The sequence below is a fragment of the Podarcis gaigeae genome (genome assembly GCF_964106915.1).
Source record: "Podarcis gaigeae genome assembly, chromosome: 6".
Lineage (NCBI taxonomy): Eukaryota > Metazoa > Chordata > Lepidosauria > Squamata > Lacertidae > Podarcis > Podarcis gaigeae.
This window is the reverse complement of record NC_139682.1, coordinates 21,517,701-21,536,204: the sequence shown is the minus strand read 5'-3', so window position 1 is coordinate 21,536,204 and position 18,504 is coordinate 21,517,701. Positions and strand designations below refer to the sequence as shown.

The following is an 18,504-nucleotide window of genomic DNA, read 5'->3' as shown; positions in this document are numbered from 1 at the left end:
CAGCTCCCCTCCCCCCCTGGTCTCCTAGAAGACACAGAGAAATGAGCAGAGCAGAGCGGGGTTGTGTGCTGGCACAGTTTGTGACTGTTTGGGAAAGACACTGGAGATGAGGAGGCTTAGGAAGTGGTGGGAAGGCAGGGCGCTTCAGCCTCGCAACTGCCATGTTGGAACAAGACCTACTGGGAAGAGTTGCCGGGGTCTGCACTGTTTCGGGGCCTGCACTGTTTCGGTTTCTTGAATAAAGAGTTAACTTCACTGACACTGTGTTTTTCTTTGATTGCTGACCTACACTTGGCTCCAGCTCCTGACGCCTCTTCCCTCTACATCCCTTTTTCCTTTTGTGCCATGCCTTTTAGATTATGCAGGCAGGGACTGTCTTGTTTTTATTGATGTTATGCTATATAAGCCACAGTGACAGCCTACTCAGCTGAAGGGTGGGGTGAAAATACTTTAAGTGAATAAATGAATGGTGCCTGGCTGTGAAATTAGCCATGTGGGATAAAATAAACACATATTCTCCTTCTGTTTATCCCTACTTCCACCTCCTTCCTCTTTTGCCTCCCCTGTCTAAAAACCTTGGAGTGTAAGTTCCTCAATACAGCGTCCGGTTCTCGTTTGCAATGCGCCATGCAGAGTAATAAATATAAATAATAACACGGTGAATTGCTTTTGTTATCGTTACTAGTCACTCAGCCACAAATTAAAAAACAAACAATGGGTCAGCCATGGAGAGGTGCTTCCTGGGCAAGATTGTACAAATTTACAGCTGCTTTTATGTGCTGCCAGCCTTTAAGTGTTGTTTTTTTGGGGTGGGGAGGGCAGGTCTTTTGAGTGCAGGGTTTGAGAGACATTAATGCACAATGTTCTTCTGTGGAAGTTAAAGCCCACTGCGCCATAATTCAGTGCAGCAGCAGCAGCAGCAGCAGCAGCAGCAGCAGCAGTGCCCTTTGTTCTATCTAGATCTCTCTTTTTTATAAGGTGCCCTTTACAGCAGTTTTCAAACCCTTCCAGACAGGAATACATGCTGAGCTTATTGGAAGGGATCGTTATGCCAAATGGCAGACAGTCGAGCAATATGACAAGGCATGCCCTGCATATGGGTTCAGTTACCTTCTGCTTTCGCAGGTTGCTTTCAAGTTGAAGTTTCCCCCACTGACAGCCACATAACATTTTATGTTCTTCCTTGCTCAGTAAATGGAGGCATTGCTGCATGATTCTGAACCTTAACAAGCCACCAGAGTATTGTTGGTGGTAGGTTATTTTGTTGAGCTCTTAACCTCTCGATCTCGTAGCATCATCTCATAGAATATATTTACAGTGCTGGAAACATTTGCCTGCCAGGCATTTTAAGTATAGCGAAGAACCTTCCGAATGTTCTTCTGAATAAATGGTGAGATATGACAAGTGCAGGAACTTGTCAGTGTTGTTGGGGGTAGGATAGTAAGTGATGTTCCTGTGAAGGTACATCAGTTCTGACATTTTCAGGATGTGATTTAACATAGAATATCTTTAAACCACGCAGCAGGAATGTCAGATTTGATGTACCTTCACAGTAACACAGAAGGAAGGTGTGCTTTGCTCAGCAAAAATTGGCACGTTGTTGTATTTGCAGCATGAAAATATAATGAAATGTTATTTTTTATTTTTTAAAAAGATAGAAGTGATCTACTATGTTAGAACAATTACCAACGGCAGATGAGAAAAATGGTGTTGACTCCTGGCATGAAAGGAAAAGGCTATATAGGTTTGTGGTTGGCTCATGATTCTAAAGCAGAACACATGTGTGGCTTGGAGAAAAGTCCATGAAGTTCAATCCGTGGCCTCCCTTCTTGCAAGGATCTCAGGTGGCAGACTGGGAAACTTACTTGCTTGGGATCCTAAGCCAGCTGAAGTAGGCAATATTGTTCTAGGTCCGAGTCAGACTGCATTCAGACAGGACTTTATTCTGCTTATACAATAATTTCCACATTCTATATGATCTGTCACATGATTGGAATGCCACTTCTGGAAAACTGTTGGAGGCTTGGCTTTCATTTCCATGTTCATTTGCTTCCAGAACAAATCTGTTTACAGGCGTTTTTAGCATCGTGATTTCATAGGATGAAATTTGGAGCTGAAATTCTGTCGTACAGTTCTTTCTCGTCATTTGTAATTTAGCACAACGTTAGTTCCAGAATGCAACAGGTAATGCAGTGTAAACAGAACAGTAGAATGTGGGATAGAAGTTCTAAAATTGTAATCAGGAAGACTTAAGGCAATCTCTCCCTTGCAGTACATTCATAACCTCTGAACCATCAAGAGATTAGTTGGGTGCATAAACAAGCCATCAGACAGAATGTTCCTATCACCTGTTACAACTCAAACACCAATGATTTTCTTTGTAGTTCATTTACATGCTGAGCTGTGAGTGATGAAAAATCAAGTTATGTACATGGGAACTCAGTTGACTTACTTGTTTCAGTAGTGAATGGTAGGCCCCAACCCTGAGATTACAGAAAATATAGTCAAATTCCTTGTTGTAAACATCAAGACTAGACCACAATTATTAAAGGGAAGATGAATTCTGAGCCAAAAAAATTGTGTGTGTGTGTGTACATACTGTTTCTGATTATTCTTGGCTTTATTTTAAAAGGCACAATTTATGTGCATGTATATTTTGTTTTTTCTCAGCTGCATTTGTTTAAATAACTCTGTACTGTATTTTATGTTTATGGTCTGTAGGCAAAATAAACCGAAACTATTTCATATAAAAGTTATGTAAATGCATGTGCATGCCAGCCCTAAAATGAATCTAAATAAACAGGTAAGGCCTGACTTCTGTAGGGGAGTAACTGAGCAGAAATCCCAAGGCATGACCTTGAATCAGCATCTAGGCTGAAGTAAAATACTGTAGCCAGATGTAGGCCACAGAATTCCATCATGTGAGAAAGCTGAGACATGCATGTAACAATATGTAAAATGTAATAACATGTATCTAGTTAGTTTTCTTACTGACCCTTTTACCTTTGGGTCCCTGTGTAGGTAATGGGATATAAATTTGCACACTCTAAAATAAAGTGGGTGACAGAATGAGAGACCTTCTGGGAACCAATTATATTCCACCTTGCTAGATGAAAGGTGGGATATAAATGTAGAAAATAATTAATACAAAAATAACTGTTTTAAAGCCATAACAGAGGTTACTGCAGTGGCTTGAGATTTCCCACAGGAAATAGGTACCAAGGCAAATTGGTCGTGGTGACAGAGAGTAACAGAAGTGGCCGGTTGCTGCTGTTCAGTGCTTAGTGAAAGTATAGAATCATAGAATCATAGAGTTGGAAGAGACCACAAGGGCCATCGAGTCCAACCCCCTGCCAAGCAGGAAACACCATCAGAGCACTCCTGACATATGGTTGTCAAGCCTCTGCTTAAAGACCTCCAAAAAAGGAGACTCCACCACACTCCTTGGCAGCAAATTCCACTGTTGAACTTACTGTCAGGAAGTTCTTCCTAATGTTTAGGTGGAATCTTCTTTCTTGAAGTTTGGATCCATTGCTCCGTGTCCGCTTCTCTGGAGCAGCAGAAAACAACCTTTCTTCCTCCTCTATGTGACATCCTCTTATATATTTGAACATGGCTATCCTATCACCCCTTAACCTCCTCTTCTCCAGGCTAAACATGCCCAGCTCCCTTAGCTGTTCCTCATAAGGCATCGTTTCCAGGCCTTCCAGTAGTCAGGTCGATTTTCATTTCACTGGGGATATGAGGTTCAGGGCCTGTGATTGGCAGACCAACGTGCATGTCTAAGGTGGGAGGCAGCGTGGGTCCCAGGTAAGTCCCCTGGGAAGAGAGATGGATCGCTCAAACACTTTGGAAAGTGTAGCTCTGCGAGGGAAATAGGGGTCTCCTAACCGCGCAGCATTCCTAGCAAACTACAGTTCCCAAGATGCTTTGGGGGAAAGTCATGACTTTTAATATGGCATAACAGTGCTTTAAATGTAAGGTACAGGGACGCGGGTGGCGCTGTGGGTTAAACCACAGAGCCTAGGGCAGGGGTCAGCAACCCGCATGTGGCTCTTTTACACCTTTGCCGCGGCTCCGGGGCGGATACTAGCGAGGGGAGGAGGCACATTGTGCGCCCTGACACTCCCCACTGTGGTGGGCGCTGTACTGGCTGTGACATTGCATGGGGGCGGTGCGTGCGTTAGTCACGCACCGTCGGGACGTCACTGTCCCGCCCGCTGTCAGATCGCGGCTCCGGAGATATATTTGTTTTAAATGTTGCAATGGTTTTGCAGCTCCCAGTTTTTTTTCTCTTCAGAAATGGGTCAAAGTGGCTCCTTTTGTCTTAAAGGTTGCAGACCCGTGGCCTAGGGCTTGCCGATCAGAAGGTCGGCGGTTCGAATCCCCGCGACGGGGTGAGCTCCCGTTGCTCAGTCCCTGCTCCTGCCAACCTAGCAGTTCAAAAGCACGTCAAAGTGCAAGTAGATAAATAGGTACCACTCTGGCGGGAAGGTAAACAGCGTTTCCGTGTGCTACTCTGGTTCGCCAGAAGCAGCTTAGTCATGCTGGCCACATGACCCAGAAGTTGTACGCCGGCTCCCTAGGCCAACAAAGCGAGATGAGCACCGCAACCCCATACTCGGCCACGACTGGACCAAATGGTCAGGGGTCCCTTTACCTTTACCTTTACAGATGTGGCAAGACAGAGCTTTGAGAACCACATGGCCTGTTCTGTGTCCTCTAAGGAAGCGTCAGAACAACGAAGGAAGCTGTTGAAGTCATAGTTAACGTCTATTATTTTGCGTGCTGAATGGGGAAAGGAGTGCCATTTTGTCCTTCCACTCATCAGGCGCCATTTGTATCATGCCTTTCCTCCAAGGAATTGAGAGCAGTGTGTGCAGTCCCCCCACACCTAAGCGCCATATTTTAACCCTCACACCAAGCCTGTGAGGTAAGCTAGGCTTAGACAGGGACTGGCTACAGGTCACCCAGGAAGCTTCACTGCTGAGGGGGAGTTTGAACTTGGGTATCTCCAGTCCTAATTCTAGTACTCCAGTCAGTACCTCAGAGTCTCTCCATACAAGCCCAGCAGAGCTAAAAACCCACACATTGTGCAAATATCTTAAAAAGCTGTCACCAAGTGTTCTAAAATAGTGGTCGCTGTGAAGAACGATCTGATATTGTTTCAGATTTGGTCATGAAAAGCTACACATTTTTGCAGTCCTTGCTTGTTCCAATATACGCTGGTACTGGAAAGAAAAGCATTGACTTTGGAACAACCTTCTGTGGATTGTGAATTTAACACTTTGCCTACGTAGCCACCAGGGTTGCCAGTTTGAAAAAAGAAGAAGGTTAAATTGCTGGTAGTTGCCCAAACTTTACTGGCACCCGTATATAAGTACTTAGGTTATAGCATACCCTAAATACTGAAACATATTAAAAAATCTTAAACTTGCCTCAGTGTACACTTACTTTCCAAGACCCGACTTTCTACCTAAATTTGGCATAGCTGCTTTTTCATGAAGTGATTTTACTGCCTCCACACGGGGCACTGGCAATGACTGCCACTTCTGAAAATGAGCAATGCTGCCAGTGGTTTTTATTGATCATGGCTTTTGTTGCCCTGGAAATTCCCTTCCAATGGGATTTCACTGGGTAGAAATGGAAATCTTGTCCCCAGAATTTATGCATTTCAGCTGCAATGTTGGGGTGGAGCAGAGGGATCAAGGTGTTTCATTTGCTAAAGTGGACAGTGAGGAATGGGGTTTTATAATCTGTGGTGGTCTTAAAACAAACATCTAGTCCTATCAATATATGCTAAAAAAAGGACTGGGAAGGGAATCCTTGGCTGCCCCTAATGTAATTGGACTACAACTCCCATCATCTCTCTATAAAGAGGCTGGATTTAATACGTAAGATAAAATGGTGACCCCTGGCCTTTGGTTTTTAAAATTATTTTCCTGTTGATTCAAGTAGAACTTTAGTACATTCAACCTGGGGCTTTACAAACCATGAATAACTATCTTCAATAATTGTGAAATTGCTTGTATTTGTGATGGCAAAAATTGTCTTGATTAAATTAGTTGTGCAATAGACTGTAGAAATGTGCATTAGCTGGTCCTATTCTGGCCTGCCACATTTTTTTATAAATATATATATATATATATATATATATATATATATGCTTTCGTAGATTTTCACGGGTACAGGAATGCAGGTTTTGGTGTCCTCGGGTGTCTTCCCGTGTAAAAGTTGGGGTGTCTAGGCGACGTTTCGACGAGGTCTCACTCGTCATCTTCAGGCTGGTGCTTTCGGCTTCTTGTTACTGGAACAGAGCGGGATCTCAATGTTTGAGTTCCTATAAATACTGTAGAGGGGGTGTGGTGTCTAGCCTCCAATGTTCTGGGCAGAGAGGAAGTTCCCAGGCTAGTGTGCCTTTTCTTCTTTTGTTCCTTAATTACTTGAGAGATACCTTGAGTGATTTCTTGAGTGATATCCTGAGTACCACTTAGGTGGGTCATTAGGTGTGGATTAGTTGCTAAAGTCTTTGTGTCTTGACCTCTTGAACTTTGTGAAGAGTTTTCCTGAGAAGATGGCTGTATTGCACTTAGTTGTGCTTTGGCTTGGCTTCGTGTATAGGGGCGAGCTGTGGTTTTGTGGCTTGTGTCAGCCAGATCTGTGTAGGGATTGCAGGGGGGTGCAGCATCCGGAGGTGCCACCATGGATTGGCTACTGGATGGTGTCAGTAATTCATCTGTGGAGAGGGTCTGGGTTTGGGTCTGGTGTGGTTGATTGGTGTTGGCGTTCTGTGTGCCTCTGGATCTGGTGTCAGTTTTTGTGGGGAGGGCTAATTTCCAGATGTCTGGCAAGCGGGATGTGTCGTCACGCTTGTTCATGTTGTGAGGGTGTTTCTCTATCTCGATGGCTTCCATGATTATTCTCTTGTGGTGATGTTCCGTGTTAAAGAGCAATTTGGAATCTGCAAAATTAATTTCGTGTCCTGTTTCTTTCATGTGTTGGAAAAGAGAGGAAGTTTTTTCTTCTTTTTTGACGGCATTCTTGTGTTCTGCGATACGTGCATTTATTCGTCTGTTTGTTTGTCCAATGTACGTGGCTGGGCAGACTTTGCAGGGTATTTCATAGATCCCTTGGTTTTCCAACTGGATTTTATCCTTGGGGTTTCTGAGGATATTGGCTATTTTTTGGTTGGTGCAAAAGGCTGTTTTGATATTGTGTTTATGGAGGATTTTGCTAATTTTATCTGTAGTGCCCTTGATATAAGGAAGGAGGGCCATGCCATTGTTTTCTTCTGTGTCTTGGTTTTTGGGGGGTGTTTCCTTTTGGATTAGCTTCGTAATCCTCGTAATCCTTCGTAATCTTCGTAGATTCCAAATTGCTCTTTAACACGGAACATCACCACAAGAGAATAATCATGGAAGCCATCGAGATAGAGAAACACCCTCACAACATGAACAAGCGTGACGACACATCCCGCTTGCCAGACATCTGGAAATTAGCCCTCCCCACAAAAACTGACACCAGATCCAGAGGCACACAGAACGCCAACACCAATCAACCACACCAGACCCAAACCCAGACCCTCTCCACAGATGAATTACTGACACCATCCAGTAGCCAATCCATGGTGGCACCTCCGGATGCTGCACCCCCCTGCAATCCCTACACAGATCTGGCTGACACAAGCCACAAAACCACAGCTCGCCCCTATACACGAAGCCAAGCCAAAGCACAACTAAGTGCAATACAGCCATCTTCTCAGGAAAACTCTTCACAAAGTTCAAGAGGTCAAGACACAAAGACTTTAGCAACTAATCCACACCTAATGACCCACCTAAGTGGTACTCAGGATATCACTCAAGAAATCACTCAAGGTATCTCTCAAGTAATTAAGGAACAAAAGAAGAAAAGGCACACTAGCCTGGGAACTTCCTCTCTGCCCAGAACATTGGAGGCTAGACACCACACCCCCTCTACAGTATTTATAGGAACTCAAACATTGAGATCCCGCTCTGTTCCAGTAACAAGAAGCCGAAAGCACCAGCCTGAAGATGACGAGTGAGACCTCGTCGAAACGTCGCCTAGACACCCCAACTTTTACACGGGAAGACACCCGAGGACACCAAAACCTGCATATATATATATATATATATATATATCTGTTGCAATTTGCCAGCATGGAAATGCTTGGCAAACATTGCAGGGATATTATATAGATATCACCAATAAATCTTGTTAATTATGTGCAGTGCAGTGGGAACCCTTTCTTAAAAATATACGGTATATACTGCGCATCACAAGCTTACAAAAGTTAAAGGCCCTCCAGGCATGTGGCCCACCAAGGTTGAGACATGCTGCATCTGCTGGCTCAGGCACAGATGCAATTGTGTTAAAGTGTGGCACACATTTATTAAAGAAACATTAAAGGAATGGCAAATGGAATCAGCTTGTCATGAAAGGACGCAGGCTATTTCACTCATGGGTTTCCTAATGGTTTCAGTTTGAGTGTTGCCCTTATGCGCTTAGATGTTCTCATTTCACAATCCATCATTAGGAAAGCCCATGGCACGGGGTCAATTTAGAGTTTTCCTACCAAGTACTTTCCAGTACTGTATATCTGAAGGGCTGTTCCCCTCTAATACCTAGGTTGTTTTATTACCAGCTAAATGTTCTCTGTGTTACCTGTGAATGAGAGCATTGTGGCATTTTTGCAGCTGATTTGATTGAACGCAGATGTGAACTATGCTCCTAGTGGAGAGGATCCAAAAGGAAAATATCTTGACTTGTGCTTCTGATTTTAAAGGAGCGCATGCGATCCAACGATAGCTGGATGACACAGGCCCACAATCACAATAGCTGAAAGGCAGGTGGAGGGCAGTCATAGCTCAGTGGAAAAGCCCTTTTCCTGCATGGAAAAGGTCTGTGGTTCAAACCTTGGCACTTCCAGGCAGGGCTGGGAAAGACTGGAGAGCCACTGCCAACCAGTGTAGAATAGGGGTTTCATAGGGCCCACCTGAGATGCCTTGAAAATTACCAGCCCCACCTATCAGAAAATGGTGTCGCATGGGCAGAACCAGTCACAAAATGGTGGCAGTTTGGCATAGTTTTCTTCTGATATCTAATTCATCTTCAGAAATTGCTAACTTCTTTGACACAGTGTCTTCCTTGTAGCAAGGAGTTCCACAGCCCATTCATTTTCCAGTTTGGCATCAACTTAAAACACATTTATTTGCTCTGGCATTTGTGAGATGTTGATTTAGTCTGCCAGGGTGTATGTGTCATTCTGCAGTTTTAATTATGTTATTTTACCTGTTCTTGTTTATTCTGTTTGATGAGTGCTATTCTTTGTTCTGGCTATCACAATCTGCCCTGGGATCTGTAATGGGGCAACACTGAGACTAAAGAAGAGGAAGTTGACACGTGGGGGTGACTAAGGGCAGTCTGAGGTTGGTAGGGTAGCACCTCACCTGCCCTGATGGACAAGCAAGGCAGCAATAACACCTGAGTGGATTTAGAAAGAACTTTTCATCAGCACCAGTCACTGCTGCTTCCCACCTGCCTTTCTGGTACTTATTGGCATGTTTACTTTGCGATGGACTCTTATTGGGCCCTAAGTGATCAAGCTAGGGAAGGAAATTTACCTGTCCCCCCTCTAACAGCCAACTGCAAGTAAAGTTTTTCACCTTTGTTGTGGCAAATAAGTGGAATGCTCTGCTGATAGAGATTCAGCAGACACCTTATGTTCTAATCTTTTAGAGCCTGCTGGACAATTTTCTGTGCTGCCAAACACAGGCAATTAAGAAAACATTTTTCCTTAATAGTTAGTTGAAAGCCTCTGATTTTGTTTTATTTTTCATGGTTTTTATTATTATAAGGATGTTGGTGTAAATGGCTTTGTTTTTTATGATAAAGTGTCAAACACAGATAAATATATAAAACAAGAGCATTATGTATCTCTTAAGTGCATCAGTAAGCCATTGAATGGGACGCGGGTGGCGCTGTGGGTTAAACCACAGAGCCTAGGACTTGCCAATCAGAAGGTCGGCAGTTCAAATCCCTGCGATGGGGTGAGCTCCCATTGCTTGGTCCCTGCTACTGCCAACCTAGCAGTTTGAAAGCACGTCAAAGTGCAAGTAGATAAATAGGTACCACTCCGGTGGGAAGGTAAACGGCGTTTCCATGCGCTGCTCTGGTTTGCCAGAAGCGGCTTAGTCATGCTGGCCACATGACCCGGAAGCTGTACACGGGCTTCCTCGGCCAGTAAAACGAGATGAGTGCCACAACCCCAGTGTCGTCCGCGACTGGACCAAATGGTCAGGGGTCTCTTTACCTTTTTAAGCCATTGAATGTCAGCAAATCTCTCAATTGAAAATTCTCTTATTTCTAGTCAAAGCAGTCTGTGATACTGAGCAGACATGGAGAAATAATTCAGAATATCATAGTCTAGGCAGAGGATGCATACTGATACTAACAGGCCATAATTGAGGCTCCCCCCCCAAGTGATCAGCCCTTCATAAATATATCTAGTTCTGTGTTAAGTGATCTCTTTGATCCTCCAGTGGTTGCAAGGTGATTGTTACAGAATTTTACACCGCTTACAGTTTGAAAACTTCCTTCCTCTTCCACTTCAGCAAGGGCTTTTGCCTAGAGTTTCTCTGCTGGGGGCAAACAAACAACTCACTTCTTTTGCTTTGCCTTTAATTCATCCTGCCCTAGTCTCTGAACATGCGTGAATTTGAAGTGCTGAGTCTAGAGATATATATATATATATATATTTTTGGCTTGGAAATGCAAAGCTGTTGACACATAGCTGCTTCTATGATTTATCCCCTTGGCATGAATGCTCCCAAGCTGAGCCCAGGGCAGGGCTGGGTGGCAAATACCCAAATGAAGCGGTGTCCCAGACTGGCACCCTTAAGGCAAGCTCCACATCATTGAGAGATGATTAGCTCTTGACCTTTCCTGTGCTTTTAATTCCCCCCTCCCCTCCCCTTGTGCAAAATGTTTTTTAAAGGCCAAATGTGATGGCAAATTAGTTCTGGAAGCAGATTCTCCTCCTAGAGTGGGGTGGTTTTCTTTCTTTCTTTTTTTGGCATGAGATTTATTTCTCTCTGCATGTGCTTTTGTGACTGACTGCACTTGGCGAGCTGCAGTTTGTTCAGCTGTCCATTCCCCTGCCTAATCTAGGGTCTTAAAATAAAAACAAACAAGCGGATATTCGGAGAAAGGACGCAGCATGGAGACACTGAGAGGCATTTGTTCCTGTGCTTTGGCTAAAACAACGCTCCACTGGTCCCATGTACCAAGTCTTTGCTTTACTGCTAAAGATGCTGGCAGTTCCTACAATGAGAAACTCAAGGAGTTGGTTCATCAAGTTCTTCTTAAATAGAAAGTTGCTTGGGATTTTTTGGGGGTGGTGGTGGTGGTGGTAGACAACAACAGAGGTAAGCTGGGGAAACTCAGCCAGATGGGCGGGGTATAAATAATAAATTATTATTATTATTATTATTATTATTATTATTATTATTATTATGTACTGAAATTCTCACCCTGGGCCAGCAGGGGGATACTGTAGATAGTTATGCAAATGAAGGATCGAAAGTGACGTTCAGTGATTGGATGGATACTGTAGATAGTTATGCAAATGAAGGATCGAAAGTGACGTTCAATGATTGGATAGTTTTAGAAAGTTGTTACAGTAACAAGGTACTGGAGCTGTATATAAGCAGGCTGACTGAGCCCTTCAGTTCAGTTCTGTTCTGGCCTCTGAATAAACAAGAGCTGTTTGAAGAATCGCTGTGTCATCTGATATGTTCACCCACAACTTAACAATTATTATTATTATTATTATTATTATTATTATTATTATTATTAGCTAATTTCTGTTCAATCCAGGGCCATTTTGCCAGGGATACGTCAAATGTGTGGCATGGATGTGACCTTAGTTCATCAGCTCAGCTGTAAAAGAATAACATTGCCTATCTAAAAGCCACTTGAAACCAGCTTTCCAAATATATTGGAACATGGTGCACTTCTGGATTTCAACCAGTTAGAAGTTCCAGAAGCAGGGGACTACCACAGAAAAGGCCATTTCTCTTGTGCCTGACACTCTGCCTGCAAAATGAAAGTTTAGTTGTTGTTTTTAACATTGTTTTTAACACAGGTGGCGCTGTGGGTTAAAGCCTCAGCGCCTAGGACTTGCCAATCAAAAGGTCGGCGGTTCGAATCCCTGCGGCGGGGTGCGCTCCCGCTGCTCGGTCCCAGCGCCTGCCAACCTAGCAGTTCGAAAGCACCTCCGGGTGCAAGTAGATAAATAGGTAAACAGCGTTTCCGTGTGCGGCTCTGGCTCGCCAGAGCAGCGATGTCACGCTGGCCACGTGACCCGGAAGTGTCTTCGGACAGCGCTGGCCCCTGGCCTCTTAAGTGAGATGGGCGCACAACCCCAGAGTCTGTCAAGACTGGCCCGTACGGGCAGGGGTACCTTTACCTTTACCTTTACCTTTTAACATACCCCTTCCTAAAATAAGACATTCCTCAGAAAGATGCAGTAGTGATATAAGAAGGAATTATTTTTGTTATTTTAATTGGAGTTTAAGAAATGCAGAGTAACAGGATGTTTTCATAAGGCAGGTACCTAAAAAGTTGAGGTTTCAGAATCTTAGCATAGTCTTGCAGGAATCTTGACCTATGGTGGGCAAATATTTCTGACCTGGTACAAAGCAGCTTCATATGTTGACCACCGTGGGAACTGGATGCTGGACTAGGTGGGACTTTGGCCTGATCCAGTAGTGTCATCTTATGTTCCGAAATCCTTAAGCTCCTAAAATCTTCCTTACCAATTGACAGGTTATACAGAAGATCAAGTAAAGGCAGGGCGAGGACCCGCCCTCTGAGGATAATTTGGCCATTTGTATTGGGTTTAATGGAATTCTATTACCTATCTTGTTTCTTCTTCTATTCTCTTAGGCACCTCAGGGATTTACCAGGGGCCCAACGGCCTGACGAGTTCTGCAGGGTTCAGCACAGTGCACCAGGTACAACTTTAACAATTTTTTTAAAAATGTCCTGAAAAGGAGGTGGTTCATATTTCAGCTGCATGGACATGAGTAACTTCCTTGATACTTGTCTCTGATTATTAAACATAACGTCTCATTCTTAAGGGACAAAAAGCATACGTCTCTATGGACGCTCACAGATCTCAACGGCTTGACAAGGGACTTGGAAACCAAATGCTTTCGAAATCAACCAAACACTCCTTCCTCCACCTCCCCCCCCTTCTTCCTCTAACCAGTCCCAGCCCAATCTCAGCACTTTGGGTGTGATGCTGAAAACATGTCACAATCGGGACACCACAGTATCACATGAACATCTTTTTTTGAAAATTAGCAGTTTCCATCATCTTGCAGAGAGTGCCAGCTTATTTCTTGGTTTTCGGTAACAGATGTGAATCAACATTCTAAAGCATCACTCAGAGATGCTTGCGAATATGAAGCCATCGGAGCCTGTTTGCGCTCTTCCTAATTTGGACGTACACCTGTTGATGAACTTCATGCTTTGCATAAGTTAGTACCTTTAAATATAAAGCATGTGTATAAATATATGATGTGGATAACATTACATGCAGAAACACTATATGAGAATGCTTGCTCATAAAGATTGGTGCAGACCAAGTATGAAGTCACTATGCTGCTTTTGTTTGTGCAAAGGCTGAAATATAAGCATTCAAAGTTAAACTGAAATCACTGAGGCTATGGGGCATACAAGTATCTTAAAGAATTACATCCTAAATTCAGTTTCCTATAAGCTTTGAAAGAACTTCCTGTTTCGGGGCTGTTGGGACGACAGGCTCCACGCCAGTGATAAAGGCACATACTTTTAGATGGTTCCAGTAGGCATAGCCAATTTGGTGCCTCCAGATGTTGGACTACAGTTTCCATCACACCTGATCATTGATCATGCTGGCCAGGGCTGATGGAAGTTGCAGTCCAACATGTGAAATGCATGATGTTGGCTGCCCCCGTGTTAGAAGGTTGCAGCAAACCAGAATGTGAAATCATGCATTGGTTTGATGACCATAGTTAAGTTTAAGTTTGCCTGCCTCTCTAACCTCTGCGTGCAAGTGAGAAACTGGTTTTTATGCTGTTTCCTTCTTGCATGCTGCTTGGGAATAGAGCTTAGCTCAGCAAGCTAAACCATGGTTTCACTGTGAGATTGGGAACGTGTGGCATCACAACAGAGTCACGTGCAATTGCTGCTGAGCTACACTTTCTAGTCTTCAGCTGCTTGTTGCTAGTCTGTAGGACTGCTGGACTTGTCAGTTAGAGAATATAGCTGAGGTTGTTGGATGTGAGCTATGGCACAGCCTAATGAATTTCATGGAAAGGTAATTTATTCCGGGCTTCTTTGCCCAGTACACTGTTAGCAGGTACACATTAAAGGAGGATGTGCACATGTTTCTGAGTGTGCAATATGAATGAATACATGCTGCAAAGAGCCACATTTTGCAGTGTTGTCTTGTGGTATATACATAGAACTGGTTCACACATAACATTTGAATATGGTTTGGCACTATGAGAACAAGCCATGCTCTCCATATTCCCCCTCCACTCCCATGCCCCACTTGAGTGAATTTGTTCCTGGTTTCATCAAACCATAGTTTTCTGGTATATGTGAAATTTGAAATGACATGCTATGGCTTGAGCTCACTCCCCAAATCAGGGTTGCAGAAAACAGCAGTCTTGATTTAAGAACATAAGAAGAACCGTGCTGGAGGAAGCCATCTAGTGCAACTCTCTGCTCTCACAATAGCAAACCAGATGCCCATGGGAAATCCCAAGCAGAACCTTAGTGTAACATCACCATCCAGTGAGTGGTATTCAAAGACATATTGCTTGATGGGATAAGAGCAAACCATGGTTTGATGAAAGCAGGAAGTAATTCAGTGGAAGGGGATCCCGTTGAGGAGTTGATTAAGCACAAAGCTTTTATAGCTATAGTGCCGGATCATAGATCTGAGCCGTTGTATAATTTAGTCATGTACTGGCCTTGCAGTTCACAGGTATACAGCAGGTGTTGATTTTTTTAATGTGCATCCCCTAAAAGTGTTTTAACAACCACCAGGTAGATGGGACTCACTTCTGTATAAATGCAGTGTGCAAGAGGAAAAACAAGTGGGGCAAGACTACATCCTTTTTAAATGTGCAATAGTTTTATTTTATCACATTTTCACATTGACGTTGTGGTGCAGCTATTTAGAAAAAAATGAAGAAGTGCCATTACATGCATGCAGTCCCATGTTGCTTGATTCCTGGCACTAGATTTCATGAAATAAGCAAGTTACCGTCAGCACTTCCTGGCAAATGCAGCAAATTCAAAGGTGATGCTACTTCTGCAAAACGTAGTTGTGCACAGAAGTGGGGAATATGATAATGGCAAGAATAATGGGGAGATATTTGTAAGCCTGGTTATATTTAGCCTGCAAAGTGCATAACTCTTAATTAGGTGTGCTGCTTTTCAAACATTTGGAGAATGATTAGCGTTGCTGTCTCTTCTTTCAAAGGAGTATTCTTCATATCCCAGCTTCACCCAAAGCCAATATTCACAGTATTACAGCTCTTCCTACAACTCTTCTTACATGTCTGCAAATAGCATCAGTCCATCAGCTATCCCAACATCGACCTACTCGCTCCAAGAGTCTTCGCACAACATTAACAACAGTCAGAGCACCGAATCACTTTCTGGTAGGTGACTTTAATGATGGGAAATCCCTCCCCTGTTTAAAATGAACTTACAAGTACAACTATGTGCAGGGCTTAAATTTTAGCTAGGGTGCAGGATCCTGTTTTTAGGATATTTCGGGACCAGTAAAATATGAATGGCAATGGCTCAAGGTGAGTGCAGAGTATCTTTATTTTAGTACTAAATATACAAATCCAGATCCTACAAATCTAAGAATACGGGATTGGGGGGCAGGAATCCCAAACCAAATGGTGTAACTTCTAGGCAGGAGCAGTTGGCAGGGTGCGGCTGTGTTCCAGAGCTGCAGTAGAGCCGTCGCTACTTTCTTTGATGGTTGCAGGGCAGGGGTGAAGTCAAGGCTGCTTGAGCACACAGGTGGAGGCCAGCATTGCACCCACACAGCCGCAACCTTGTTGCTCCATCCTCGGGCTGTACAGGTGAGCAGCAGGGATGCTGCTATTGGGAGAGTGGCCCCACAGCACCGCTACCCCTGTGCTATCTGCTCCTGCTTCCAGCTAAGCTTCAGTTGTGATGCTTCTTTTTCCGCAACCCCCCAATCCTTGCAGCAGAAACTACACATTAGTTTATGTGGATGAAAATGTATTGGGAGATATGCTTAGATTTCCCGTGTGTTAAAGAAAATACAAGACTTTCTTATGATATACTTAATACAATAATAGATTAACAGTGCAGTTGGATTCAGTAGGGCTTGCTCCTAAGTAAATGCAGCTTTAAACTAATAATAATAATAATAATAATAATAATAATAATAATATGTAAATAATGAATTGAAAATAAATAGGCAGTTTAAAATAAAGCCTTTAAAAAAACACATTGCTGTTAACTTAAAAGGTCTCGGAAATAGAACAGATAATAATAACATGTTGTTCTGTTTCCTAAGCAACAATCATGGTGGTTATTGTCAGGCTCATATCCCAAGGGTGCCACCCCAAAAAAGACCTCTCCAGTAATCACTTTTCTGGTTTGAAGTGCCAGGGGATCCAGAGAAGGATCTCAGCTGCTGATCTTAACTGAGAGGCAGTTTCATATGGAATAAGTCAGTCCTTCATCTACACTGAACTTAGACGGTTTAGGATAGGGCTTGAAAAGGGCTTGAAGAATAACTTCAATCGGTGTCCGAAAACATAGTGCAAGTCAATGAAGCTCTTTCGATATTAGTGCAATAGAGCAAACGTTGTTATTTGCCATAAGAGTGTGCATATTGGCATCAAATCATTAGGGCAGCACAATTCTGTCCCCCCAAAAAAGCAAAATATAATACTGTATTAATTAGGGGCTCACAATAGTAAAGGTAAAGGTAAAGGTACCCCTGCCCGTACGGGCCAGTCTTGCCAGACTCTGGGGTTGTGCGCCCATCTCACTCAAGAGGCCGGGGGCCAGCACTGTCCGAAGACACTTCCGGGTCACGTGGCCAGCGTGACATCGCTGCTCTGGCGAGCCAGAGCTGCACACGGAAACGCCGTTTATCTTCCCGCTAGAAAGCGGTCCCTATTTATCTACTTGCACCCGGGGGTGCTTTCGAACTGCTAGGTTGGCAGGTGCTGGGACCGAGCAACGGGAGCGCACCCCGCCGCGGGGATTCGAACCGCGACCTTTCGATCGGCAAGCCCTAGGCGCTGAGGCTTTTACCCACAGCGCCACCCGCATCCCTGGGGCTCACAATAATGATATTAAATTTAGAAAAGGCTGATGAAATGTTGAAAGAAGGCTAATGGAAGGGAATTATTTCACATCTAGAAAGCATTAGTCCCAGTGTAGCTGTAGTTAGATGCAACAAGTCAAGATCAGACAGAGAAGAAAGCAAGACAAGTGACTGAAACTGAAATTCTGTAATTAAATAGCTGTCTGTAGGAAGAGGGCACACAATCATCAACAACAATAGCAGCAAATACCACTGCTCTTATTTTATTTTCTAGAAACAAAACATTTTTTTAGCAACCACTTATAAGTTCTTAGTTTAACAAGCATTCATACTGATTGAGGGCCTTTTAAATAAAGCTACAGATAACAGGCTAAGTAAACAATGAGCTCCATGTTTATTTTATTTCTTTTAAATAAATGCCCTTCCATACTTCTTGAAGTGATCCGTGATCTATTGGAGTGCTTAGTTTTTAACTATCAATTATGGGCTTAAATGTCATGATCTTCCAATGTTCTGTTGGAATGCAGTCAAGATATCACTTCCCCAACGAAATTTTCATTGGCAGGCTATATCATTTTTATAAAGCACCACGTCATTTGTGGATAATCACTGTATGTACAACCCAAAGTGGGGTTTGCTCACTTAAGGAACAACCCTGCACATCTGTTGTTAGTCAAACAGAAAAAATATAGTAAATTAAAACAAAACAAAATGCTAACGCAGATTACTGCAAAATTACTTTGGAGTATTTCCCCCTCGTTAGATTTGATCTCAGCCTGAGATTTCAAAATCCTTCCCATGAAAAAAATGAACGAGATTCCTTTTTAAAATGTTACATCTGAATTGCTAGAGGGATTGGAGAGCTCCATATAAAAGGAAAAGAAAATTGAAGTCAGTAGTATTCAAAAAGGTTATTTAAAATGTGGTCTCTTATCAACATTAACATTGTCCACAATAAACACCCCTTAAAGACCCAAGGCAAGTAACAATTCTTTCATTATTTCAAAAATTTCGGAACTCTGTTAAGCTGCTTGGCTGAATTAAAACTTCTGTTCTAAGCATGTTTGTTTGACAAATAAATAAAAGCTCTATTGATTTTAAGT

The 18,504-nt window shown here is 43.2% G+C and overlaps 1 protein-coding gene across 4 annotated transcripts in view; it reads left to right on the top strand.

The window, feature by feature from the left end:
• Nucleotides 1-18,504, top strand: part of EYA2 (EYA transcriptional coactivator and phosphatase 2) — a 131,534-nt gene that overhangs the window by 70,966 nt on the left and 42,064 nt on the right. For all 4 annotated transcript variants that reach the window (XM_083746270.1, XM_083746269.1, XM_083746267.1 and 1 more), the window contains exons 6-7: nt 12,967-13,034; nt 15,560-15,740. In XM_083746270.1, the coding sequence (XP_083602396.1) occupies nt 12,967-13,034; nt 15,560-15,740 (249 nt within the window). The remainder of the gene's footprint in view (nt 1-12,966; nt 13,035-15,559; nt 15,741-18,504) is intronic.